Source organism: Geotrypetes seraphini, chromosome 3 (genome assembly GCF_902459505.1).
Source record: "Geotrypetes seraphini chromosome 3, aGeoSer1.1, whole genome shotgun sequence".
NCBI lineage: Eukaryota > Metazoa > Chordata > Amphibia > Gymnophiona > Dermophiidae > Geotrypetes > Geotrypetes seraphini.
Genome location: NC_047086.1, coordinates 142,472,639 through 142,485,644, shown reverse-complemented (window position 1 = coordinate 142,485,644; position 13,006 = coordinate 142,472,639). Strand labels below are relative to the sequence as shown.

Below are 13,006 nucleotides of genomic sequence, written 5' to 3'. Positions count from 1 at the left end.
CCCTCATAAGCCTCTAGCAGTTCCTTTAACGTTCCATCTTGTCAGTCATTACTCTCTGGAGGCCAAGGACACCTGACTGGCCTTTCTTGGCACTGGCTGGCCAGCCCCCATCAGGGGTGGCTGCTCAGTTCTTGCTTGCTTGCTTCATACCTGTGTTTTCTCAGAACCACCTCAATAACTGCCCAAACCATTGGTGCTCGATGTCCATTCACTTCTCTGGCTCCTGCAGCCTTTGGAATCTCTCCACCTCTTGGCCAGCTAAGTATAACGCAGCCACCAAGGCTCTCCTGTTTTCAGCTTCTCCTTCAGCATTTGGAACCTAGGACAATACCAGACTTTATACAGTCTACGGCCCAGAAATATCAAAGAAGTTAATTTAATCATGTATTTTTAATGGGTATAACTAATGGGCACATTGAATGGACTGTTCAGGTCTTTATCTGCTGTCACGTACTATAATACTATGTTACTATGTCTGTGCGCTGCGCCTCCACCAGCTCTTGGCCATTCCCTTCCTGGTACACCTGAGTTGACTAAGCAACTGCATTCTCATCTCTGTTTCTTTTTTTTTTTTTTTTTTTTGGATCATCATCAACTACAACTCCTTTAAGGTTTCTCCCTTGGAGATTTTCTCCTGTGTTAACTGTGTTTGGTCTAATTGACCCTGCAAAGCATGTTTTATGCCTGCCAGCATGGTCATCTTTTCTTGGTGCTCCTGCTCCCTGAGAGATGATGCCCACAACTCCTTTTGCAGAGTTGTCATCTGCTGGGCTAACACTCACTTCTGAAAGCCTGGCACACTCTAGCTGGACTTGATAGTCCACTCTCTGGGCTGTCAATATATTGACTTGGTCCGTCAACTCCTGGACCTCTTGTTGCTGCTGTGTCAGCTCTTTCGCCTTAATGTCTACCTCCTCAATCAGTCTTTTCTCCTTTTTCTTGCATTGGCTAGTGATAACACTTTCCTCCAACTGTTCTTCCCAAGTTGTGTACCTTACAGGCTAATTCCTTCTTTTGCCTAGAACAAGACTTTCAATTTTTCACTTAAGCGAGCCACATAGATAGCTGCAAACTCCTGGTCGTCTTAACAAGAATCTGATATATTGGTTCTACTTTTCAATGATTTGGATCACCTGTTCCAGTGCTTGTTTCCCTTCCCAGTATGAATCAGGCTCCGCAGAATCCCAGTCTTGGAGTTCTATAATCATGCCCTCATACTCCCTCTTCCCCAAGGTACATGGGCTTAATTTTTTTTCTGCCCTTTTTCCAAGTTTTCTTGAAATGTGTCTTTTACTTCTTGCAACTTCTGGCTTTTTTTCTGAGCCTCCCTCAATTCTCACTTGAGGTCCTCATTGTAAGATGGGCTCCCTCAAGAAGTGCTCTCCGCTCCATACACTTTGTTTCTGGGTCCTTAAACTCTTTAAGTGCTTTGATTATTGGCAGAACATATGCTTGCTCCCTCGTGGAGACTTCTTTTTCCCTGGTACCTTTCTGGCTATTTCAGGTGATTCATTCACTGTGCCTTTCCTCTAAGGCTGGCAGTCCTTTCCTCTTGGAGGATTTTTCTGCATAGCTAGCCATGTTTCTTGCCATTCCTATTCCCATTCCCATCTTGGGGTGGGTTTTTCCCCCCCTAGTTGCTTCTGCTCTTACCTTGCACAGGTGTACTCAGCACCCTAATTAAGTCTGTCAGCACTCTGGGGCTGCATACTCACAAGCTCTAGTCAGTAAAAGGAAACAAAAAAAAAAAGAAACCAAATGCCTGCCTTTCCAGCTCTAAATAAGTTCCCTCTCTCTCTTCAGATGGAGCTTATCTCCTTTCTATATTCCTGTACTGAGGTTCCAAATTATACAAGCCTTAAGTCCAGCTTCTTTGTGGCAAAAGCTAGGAACCAGTCACAAATGTTCTAGTGTAGCTGGCTAGACTCGTGGAGCAGGCTGGTCTGAATTACCAGGAACAACTAGCACACATTACACAAACACTTTTAACATTAACAAAGCATTTTCTTTATTAGTTTGCCTCATGCTTAATACAAGAATGTTACTGTGGTTTATCTCTGCCAGACAATAATGAATTATTTTGCTTCCTTTAGCTTTCTCTTTCTCAGGGAGCTCTTCCCTTGGGGCCCCATTGACTGATTCTGATCTGGGGCAGAAGTACTCCTCCATGCCTGAGTCCCACCCCTCTGACTCAGCAGTGAGCTCTAAAGTGCAGGGCACTCTAGGACCTAAAGTTTTCTCCTAGTTTCTTAATGCCATCTGCTGCCCAGTAGCATAACTGCAGACTGGGAGAAGGGAAACCCCCTGAATCTGGGAGAAGGAAACCCCCTCAACTGAAAGCAATTCCATTATTGGCCATTAATAGTCCCTTTTCCAATAATTGTATACAAGTAGAGATACGAGTAGGGGTTGGAGGGACAATTTTTACCTTTTGTAATTTTCCTTCTTTGTACGCTTTTTGTTCTTTGATAATTTCTGGGAGGTATTTGGCACAATAAAGAGCAACTTCCTCTCCTGCAAAAAAATAAAAAAAGAGCAATTAAGCAACTCCACTCACAGTGTTCTTTGCATATTCTGATTTCATAGGAAACTGGACAATTTAAGCCTCATGAAGCAAAGTTACTTACCTATAATAGGTGTTCTCTGGGGACAGCAGGACAGGAAACCTTACATATGGGTGATGTCATCCCAACATAGTCTGGTGTGGATGCTGCCCAGTGCACTGCAGCTTTTGGCAATGGACCCCACTTTGCATATACGAGTGCCTTCCTGCCCAACATGCAAATGCAGGACCCTCAGTAACATAAAATAGCTAATGGAAGAATACAGCTCCTAGGAAAGATGGGAAGAGCGAAGGCTTCCTGTCCTGCTGTCCTCCGAGAACACCTGCTATAGGTAAGTAACTTCACTTTCTATGAGGACAAGCAGAATAGATGAATCCTTATACAACATGAGATTCCCTAGATTTCAGCAAGACTAGTTAAACACCAACAACCAAAACCTATTTAGCAACCGGTTGTGGAGGCACAGCTTGGCACAGAACAAGAGAGGATGGAATTGGATTCTAGACATCAAATAAACTCTACAGGACTGCCTGAACAAACTGACTGCTGTGTCGGGAATCTGGTTCGACACAGTAGTCAGACGTGAATGTATTTTTAGAAGATCATGTCACAGCTCTGCATATCTCTACAATAAAGGTTGACCTCAAGTCAGTCACATCTCTGACACTGAGCCATGACATGACTATCTAGAATCAGGCCAGCCAGGGCATAAGTGAAGGAAATGCAGTCTGTTAGACCAGTGTTCTTCAACCACCGGTACGTGGACTGGTGCCAGTCTGCAAAAATCTTCTGCCGGTCCGCAAAGGACCAGCATCTTCCACAAGCACAAAGTTAAAAAGGTGGTTCACTGCAAACGCCTTGTGAACTACCCAGGCAAAAACACCAGTGCAGCCATCCTCCAACACCTCCAGGCAGTGCCGGGGCCGCAAACGGGGAGCTCGCACGAACCTGGTGCAGTGGCCGATGGGCAACTCTGGGTCAAAGGTCACTGGAGAGCTGGAGGCGGACGCCACGCGGCGAGTCTGCTGACCATGCTGCCCGAAGGCATCCACTGTGCATGCACAGAAAGCCACCGCCTCCCTGACCTGCGTTCTCCTCTCAGTCCTCCCCGGAAGGAGCGGAAGGTCCCCCCGCTCCCAGACCAGGCCAAAAATAATGAAGATCCTACTGCTGCAACACGGAACTGGAGCAGCAAGACAGAGCACGAGATGCGACCTCCTGAGCCCCTAGGTAGGCTGAGAAGAAGCCTCTTAATAGGAAAAGTCACTCTCCCTCCCCCCTCCCGTCTCCCTTGGCAGTCCAGTAGCGGCACCCAAGTCCACACCAGCACTCCTCAACCACAAAACAATTCTTTTATTTCTGCCGGTCCATAGGTACAAAAAAGTTGAAAAACACTGTGCTAGACGATCAGGTAAGAGTACACTTACTAATCATTGTCCAAAATGTTAGGATCAAGAGAAATAAAAAGCTGGGTGGACTGTCTATGGGCTTTAGTCTGCTCCAGAGAAAAGGCTAAGGTTTGCTTGTAATCCAATGCATGTAGAGCACTTTCACCAGGTTAGATGTGTGACTTGGGAAACAATGTTGACAGAATGATTGATAGGTTAAGATATAATTCTGATACCAACTTAGGAAAGAACTTTGAATGCGTGCGTGAAACTTTCCTGTTTGACAAAATTGTATGTAAGGTGGATATGCTACTATAGCTTGAAGCTCACTAGCTCTTAGAGCTAATATTACAGTCACCAAAAACAAGACCTTCCCGGCAGGTACTTTAGGTGACTCAAAAGAATCTTTCATCAGGTAGGTCAAGAAGACATAGAGATCCCATGATACCATAAAAGGTTTGAGAGTGGGCTTCATCAACATCAAACCTCTCATGAAGAAAACAACTAGAAGCTTTACAGAAATGAACCCTTACAAAGTTTGTTTTGAGACCAGCCTTCAAGAGGTGTAGAAGGTAATCAAACAGTTTTTGTGTAGGGCAAGTAAATGGTTCTAGGACCTGCCCTCATACCAGGTGGCAAACCTCCATTTGAAAGTGTAACACCTAGTGGAATCTTTACTGGAAGCCATCAAGATTTTGGAGACACCCTCAGACAAAGTCAAAGACTCCAATCCTATGCCTTCAATATCCAGGCTGTGAAGGTCAGGGTCTGGAGGCTGGGATGAAGAGAATCTAGATTCTACACAATGAGAGTCAGAAAACAATCCAACTCCAGAGAACTCCAGAAGAAAAGGAAAACAGATCTGTCTTGGCCAGTACGGTACAATCAAAATGGCACCTCTTAAGTTTCAACAAAGTCTTACCTATGAGGGGAATGGGAGGATACGCATTCCCCCAATGTAGGAGGAAGATCTGACACTAACCTGTCATGTGACTTGAGCCTGGAGCAGTACTGAGGGACTTTGTGGTTGAGGAGAGTGGCAAAGATCTCGCAGGCTATGCCCATGTTGAGAGACCACTCATGCAGTTGCATTATACTGCTCAGTCTGTCTGAAGGACAGTTACTCTTGACCGCCACAGGTTTCACTCTGAGCACCATGCAAATCTGGAGGGCCCATTGCCACACTGACAGCTCCCTGACACAAGGAGTAGATCGCAACAAGATTATCTGTTTGAAATAAGATAATTTAGTACTGAAGCTAGACTCTTAAAGCCTTTAGAGCATTCCAAATTTCCATATTTCCAAGAGATTGATATGAAAAGTTATCTCCTAGGAAGAAAATGTCCTTGAATATGACGGCCATCTACCTGAGTTTCCCACTCCATACTGGATACATCTGTGTTCAGTGTCTTTTGAGGCAGAATTTGAAACAGAAACCCAGAATTAAATTGGACTGAATTAGTCGCCAACGAAGAAATTTCTTGAACAGTGAGTGGGAGTAGGGGATGATGACGATAGTGTCTGCTGGGTTCCTAGTGGCCTGATACCAAGAAACTAAGGTCCACTGATCTCTCCTGGAATGGAGGTGTGACAAGAGCATGATATGTACAGTCAAAGCCACAAGGACCAGTAATTTCAATATCTGCCAAGCTGTTACCTGTTGGCTGCTGCGAACCTGGCTGGCGATGGCAACAAGAACAAGTCACTCAATCCTGGGGAAGGAAGGCTTGAGTTCATACTGTGTCTAATAGCTCCAATATATCACAAATGTTTAACAGAGATATAACTTTGAGTAGTATATTATGAACTTTAGTAGCTCCAACACCAAGATGGTCATGCATTTCCAGACTATGTAGAGAGGTGGCTACTACAAGGTGAAAACCCTGGGTGCTAACGTAAGGCCAAATAGCAGAACACGATATTAGAAGTGATGTTTTCCTATTATGAAGCAAAGATACCTCTGGTGACCAGGAAGCATCTGAATATTGGAGAAACATCCTTTAGGTACAGAGCATAATCAATCATTAGAACATAAGAATAGCCTTACTGGGTCAGACTAATGGTCCATTTAGCCCAGTAGCCCTTCCTCATAGTGGTCAATCTGTCACTAATACCCAGCAAAACCCCCAAAAGTAGCAATATTCCATGCTATTGACCCCAGTAGCCAATCCAGGTCACTAGTACCTGGCAAAAATCCAATTAATAGCAACATTCCATGCTACAAATCCAGGACAAGGAGTGGCTTCCCTCATGTCTGTCTCAATAACAGACTATGGACTTTTCCAACAGAAAATTGTCCAAACCATTATTAAAACTAGTTACGTTAACCGCTCTTACCACAATCTCAGGCAACGTGTTCCAAAGCTAAGTATTCTCTGAGTGAAAAAATATTTCCTCCTATTTGTTTTAACTTCATAGTGTCCCCTAGTCTTTGTAATTTTTGACAGAGTTAAAAAAAAAAAAAATCGATCCATTGGTACCCGTTCTACACTGCTCAAGATTTTGTAGACTTCTATCATATCTCTCCTCAGCGGTCTGTTTTTCAAGATGAAGAGCCCTAATCTTTTTAGTATTTCCTCGAATGAGAGAAGGAGTTCTATCCCCTTTATCATCATGGTCGCTCTCCTTTCAACCTTTTCTAATTCCACTATATCTTTCTTGAAATAAAGCAACCGGAATTGAATGCAATACTCCAGGTGAGGTCACACTATGGACTGATATAGAAGCATTATAACAGTCTTAGTCTTGTTAACCATCCCTTTTTTAATAGTTCCTAGCATCTTGTTTGCTTTTTTGGCTGCCGCAACACACTTCATCGTATTGTCTACAATGACACCCAGATCGTCTTCTTAGGCAGTAACCCCCATGGTGGACCTTTCCATCTGGTAACTATGATTTGTGTTATTCTTCCCAGTGTTCATCACTTTGCATTTGTCCACATTAAATTTCATCTGCCATTTGGGCACCTAGGGCTCCTTTTACAAAGGTGCATTAGGGCCTTAACATGCGGAATAGCACACGCTATAATGCCGCACGTGCTAGCCGCTACCGCATCCTTTTAAGCAGGCGGTAATTTTTCAGCTAGCGTGCACTAATCTTGTGTGTGCGCTAAAACCGCTAGCACACCTTCGTAAAAGAAGCCCCTAGTCTTCCAATTTCCCAAGGTCTTTCTACAATTTTACACAATCTGCATGCTTTTTAACAACTTTGAACAGTTTAGTGTGATCTGCAAATTTAATCACCTCACTCGTTCCAATTTCAAGATCATTTATAAATAAGTTAAATAGCACTGGTCCCAGTACAGATCCCTGTGGCACTCCAGTATTTACCCTCCTCCACTGAGAAAAATGGCCATTTAACCTTATCCTTTGTTTTCTATCTGATAGCCAATTCCTAATCCACAACTGAACTTTGCCTCCTATCCCATGATTCTTTAATTTTCTCAGGAGCCTCTCATGAGGAACTTTGTCAAAAGCTTTCTGAAAATCTAGATACACTACAGTATTCTCCCTAGCGACTTTTAGCCGGGCGCTTCGCCCGGCTAATTTAAGTGAGCGCCCGGCTGTGAATTTCATACAGATAGTTGGAACAGCACTTGTTAAATAGTGAAACCACAACTACCCTTCAAAATCTAGTTGACAGGACAGTACTGGCTACAGTGGTTCTCATTACAGGAGCTCACAATTCTCTCCGCTTTTTTGGGCTACTTTTTGGCCAGTACCGGATCGCCTATTGCTGAGGAATTTTTTTCATTGGTTCAGCTGTAGCACAACAGGCCAATCAGAAACGACCATAGAACTCTGAGGTCGTTTTCGATTGGTCCATTGTGCCCTAGCTGAGCCAATGAAAATTCCAGCGCCGCAGCAGGAGCTTCGACTTTGAGAAAGAGCCATGCCGCCATCGATAAGGGAAGAGCGCCAACACTAGCGAGCCCGCCATGGCCAAAGAGGAGAGCAAAAAACCTTTGGACAGACCCGCGCCGACTGGAAGCAGTTCATTTACAACCCGCACAGTGGAGAGGTCCTGGGGCGGACGGCCAGCAACTGGGGTAGGAGCCTGGAGAGTGAGGGAGGAGGTTTGGAGGTGAACCGATGGGTTTTTTTTTTCCCCCAGTAGCTTTCATCAGTCTGAGAGGTTTCAAGTTTATTATAAAATTTGATTAATCGCCTATTCCAGGTTCTAGGCGATGTACATCAGCAATTACAAAATTATATATATTTATAACAATTTAAGACACATTAAAATATCCGAAGTATACATAACATAACTAGACAAACTTGAAAACAATAGGTAAGATGAGGAGTAGAAATACATTTCAATATAATAGAAACATTTAAGGATAAAAACAATGGGGAAAGGTAGGGGATTTTAAAATGATTGAAGAAGTGTGTGTAGGTGTCTGTGTGTGTATGTGCGCGCGCTGCTGCCAACTATACAGTCTGTATTCCCTTCCCTTAGTGGCGACAGCCTTCGTGTAATGAGAGAATGCGCTCCCACCAGTTTTATTTAAAAAAAAAAAAGCCAACATTTGCAGCATAAGGAAATTGGGTCATTAGGGCATAGACAGGGGGTGGGTAAGCAGAGTGGGCAGACTTGATGGGCTGTAGCCCTTTTCTGCCGTCATCTTCTATGTTTCTATGTTTCATAGGGAAGCTAAAAAGAAAGTTGTAAGGGAGGGGGAGAGGGAGATGACGGAATGAAGGCCTCCTAAGGCAGACTGATGGGACGCTGACTTCTAAGTCCGATCCTGCTTTTATTTAATTCTGTTCAAAACCCCCCCACCTCCTTTTTATTATTTTGTATGTAGAAGGGTCGAATGAAAGATAATTGGGAAGGTAATTGAGAAGCAGGAGGAGCTATGGCATGAAACTGTCAGCAACCCCCTTTATTTAATCCTTCAGGACAGCCTCAGCGGTTCGGTGGGTTTTGTAAAGTTCTCTAGAGCTGAACCTGCTGATCCATGTAAGTTATCCTCTCACTGTGCAGATAACCTCTTTTCCCCCACCCCATGAGCTCCTCTTTTTTTGGTGTTTATGTATGTGTGTGGGAGGAGTTATGTTTTGCTTTGATTGGAAGTATAATATACTTTATTCTTTTCCCAAATGGGGGATGTTGTGTGTATACCCCATGTCTTTTTGAATTGCATAAAAACAAAAGAATAGTCTGTTTGGGATATGTGCAGTATATAAATAAACAGTTTGTATTTGGCAACCCTGACTCAAATCGAAAAGAAGTTGAACACTACAGCGCAGGAGTTAAGAGCTCAGAGGAGCGTCTGTTGCTCAGTATAGGGTGATTTTGTGGTACGATTGGTTATGTTTCCGCGCTCGGGGAGTTTCAAAAAGAAGAATGTGAGTGAGTTTGGGGGGTTATGGTTGATATTACAGGGAAAAGGGCTTCTGAATTTGTCAGTAACTTTTAAAAAAAATTTTCAGAGATGCTGGATCTGGACATGGGAGTGGGGGAGAGGAGGAGGAGACAGAGATAGAAAAGAACCTTGAGGAGGGGTGGGAAAGTAGATTTAAACCAAAAGGGATGGGGAAGACAGGGCAGATGCTGGACTAGAGGGGTATAGAGGGAGAGAAAGAGACTGTAGAGAGAGGAAACACCCTGAACCGAGGAGAGAGATATGCATATGCCAGGTCCTGGGCAGGTGGAAAACAGTGAGAGTGAGAGATACAGAAAGACCTGAAACAAAGGTGGGAGGACTCGAAATGTTAGCAGAAGGAAGATAGAGGGAAAAACCTGAAACAAAGGGAAGGCAGAAGAGAGGGGGGCAGATGTTGAATTGGGGGTGTATAGAGGGAAGAGAGAAAAAGACTGCAGAGAGGAGGAAAGATTCTGGACCAAGGAGGGAGGGAGGAAGGAAGGAAAGAGAGAGGCAGAGAAAGACCTGGAAGAAAGGAGAACAAGTGCTGGACATGGGGGGAGGATGGGGGGAGGGTGTTTGTAAGCAACAGAGAGACAGAGGCCTGGACCAAAGGGGCAGACTGGATGGGCCATTTGGTCTTTATCTGCCATCATCTTTCTATGACATGAGGAAGATGCTGGACTATAGGAGATGCAGACAGAAGAGGGGGGGGGAGACCCAGAGGAAGAACAGAAACATGAAAGATCATAACAGAGGAGGGAGAGAAAGGGGTGGAAGAGAGAGGAAGGAAAGTTGGACTCATAGAGGGACAGAGAGAGAGAGAGAGATGTTGGTTGGGGAAGGGAATGAGGTCTGGAGGAGAGGAAGCATGCAGGAAGCAGAAAGAAAGAAATATTAGATGCAGTCGGAAGGAAGTGCAACCAGAGACTCATGAAATCACCAGACACAAAGGTAGGAAAAATGATTTTATTTTCAATTTAGTGATCAAAATGTGTTAGTTTTGAGAATTTATAATCTGCTTTCTATATTTTGCACTATAGTTGTTACTGAGATGACATTGCATATTTTAGTCATATGCCTTTACCTCTGAAAAATAAAACAAATATAAATGATAATTAACATTTTCTCTGCATACAGTGTGCATTATGTTTTTTTAAAATTTTGTGGTTACCATTGTGAATTAATAAGATTATATTGTGTGTACATGAAAAATGAATGGAAGAAATTGCATTACAATTAGTACTTTTATAAATGGGGATGGGTAAGGGGCAGAGCTTGGGCTGGGGTACTTGGTTGGTATTTGTTAGACTTAGGGGTTACTTGACTTGAAAAAGTTGAGAAATAATAATAATAATAACTTTATTCTTCTATACCGCCACAATCTTGCGACTTCTAGGCGGTTTACAATCAAGAGTGCTGGACTTTCAGCGAAATACAATAAGTAGATATTCAAAGGAAATACAGAGATCAGAGACCTCAGGAGGCAATAGTATAGAAATACAATTTGCTGAGCGAAAATGTAATATGTACATTTTAGTAGGTAATGTCCGACAGGACCTGTTGGGGATAAATAGCAACGTAAAGTTACGATAAGATGAAGATAACAGATTATATTTATATCAGTGCTGTAAGTTCAGGTGGAATAGGGAGGGGGGAGGGAGAGGGAGAGCGGGTCAATTGTTTAGGTATTTCTGGAACAGGTATGTTTTTAGGCGTTTCCGGAATTCCCCGTATGTAGTGGGCGAAAGCAGTTGGTCTAGGTCTTTGCCCCATAGGACTGCTTGGTGAGAGAGAAGGTGTTCGTGGTGTTTTTCATTTTGCAGCCTCTAAGTGGAGGGTAAATGAGTTTTGGGTGTGTGTTTCTCTTGAGTTTGTTATTAGAAAATGCGAAAAGGTCCGTTATGTACTTGGGGGTCAGGCCGTATAGTACTTTGAAGCAGAGGCAGGCAAATTTAAACCTTACTCGGGCTTCCGTTGGTAGCCAGTGCAGCTGCCGATAGTAGGGTGTCACGTGGTCGAATTTCTTCAGCCCGAAGATAAGTCTGACCGCAGCATTTTGCATTATTTGGAGACGTCTCATATTCTTTTGTGAGATTGCTAGATAGGCGATGTTGCAGTAGTCAAGCTGACTCAGTATGAGGGATTGCACTAGGATTCTGAATGTTGACATATCGAAGTTTGATTTAATGGTTCTGAGTTTCCAGAGAGTAAGGAAACCTTTTCTGAATAGGGAATCCACTTGTTCCTTCATTGTTAGGCATTGGTCTAGAATAACACCTAGTATTTTCATGGTGGGCTGAATAGGGTAGTTGAGTTTATTGATGCATAGTGGGGTTTTATTGTCAAGCGGGTGAGGGGAGGCAACGAAGAATTTTGTTTTTTCTGGGTTGAGCTTGAGCTTGAAATCTGTCATCCATTGTTCCATCTCATTTATGGCATCGGATGCCTTGGGAATGGTTTCCAAGATGGAGTTGGCGAATGGGATGATGATCGTAAAGTCATCTGCGTAGCTGAATAGTTTTATTCCTAGTTGGGTTAGTTTCACACCTAATGAGGACATGTAGATATTGAAAAGCAGTGGGGAAAGCGGTGACCCTTGTGGCACTCCGGATGAGTTGCTCCAGGTGTCGGAGTGTTCGTTGTTAAAGCGTACCTGGTAAGAACGGGATGTGAGGAAGCCACGAAACCAGTTTAGTACCTCAGCTCTGATACCAATGGCATCTAAGCATTGCATCATTTTCTCATGGTCTACCAAGTCGAATTGCATGATCAGGGCATTGAGGCCTTTACTGAATAATAGGCGCAGATAGTCTAGGATGGCAGCGATTACTGTCTCCGTACTGAATAGGGTTCTAAAGCCGGATTGAGTTTCATGCAGGAGAGAGAATTGATTAAGGTAGTCCATTAGTTGGGTGTGTACTAATCCTTCCATGATTTTTACAATAAATGGGATAGATGCTATTGGTCTGTAGTTTGTTATTAGCGCCGAGGATTTTTTTCTATTTTTTGGGATGGGGGTTATTGTTATGTGGCCGTTGTTAGTGAGGAAAGTCCAATTTTTTAGGTTGTGGGTTAGGTAGTGTAATAGTGATATTTTGAATTCTGGTGGTGCCGCTTTCATAATCTCCGGAGGGCACGTATCTAGGATGCAGTGAGATTTAGAGTATTTGTTGTAGAGTTTGGTGTAGGTATTCCATTCTGGATCTAGAAAGGAACTCCAGAAAATGTCTGTAGGTATTTCATTGTCATGTGAGTTAGCTATTTGGTAGTTGCTGGGGATGATTGTTACATCGTTATTGCTTATATAGTTATTTTTTAGGTTTTTAATTTTGGAATCAAAATATAGAGCTAGGTCCTTCGTGGTGGGTAACTTCGTGTTGTGCTCAGGTGTGGTGTAGCGGGTGGTGTCAAATAGGTTTGTGACTATGTTGAATAACTCTTTTGTATTGATTCCTTGTGAACCTTTGCATGATAAGTTAATTTTGGTAGAGTAGAACGCTTTGCGTTTGTCTTTTATCAGTTGTTTGTAGGTTTTTATGTAGGCTCTCCAATTGTTGCGGTCAATCAGTTCTCCTGTTTTATTCCAAATTCTTTCTAGTCGCCTAGCTGTTTGTTTCGTTTTTAGTAGTTCGGCGTCAAACCATTTGTTGTGTTTGTTTGCATTGCTTTTGCTTTTATGTAAG

At 43.3% G+C, this 13,006-nt stretch overlaps 1 protein-coding gene across 4 annotated transcripts in view; it reads right to left on the bottom strand.

The window, feature by feature from the left end:
- Positions 1–13,006, bottom strand: part of PPM1G (protein phosphatase, Mg2+/Mn2+ dependent 1G) — a 168,353-nt gene that overhangs the window by 133,019 nt on the left and 22,328 nt on the right. For all 4 annotated transcript variants that reach the window (XM_033936167.1, XM_033936169.1, XM_033936171.1 and 1 more), the window contains exon 3: positions 2,429–2,514. In XM_033936167.1, the coding sequence (XP_033792058.1) occupies positions 2,429–2,514 (86 nt within the window). The remainder of the gene's footprint in view (positions 1–2,428; positions 2,515–13,006) is intronic.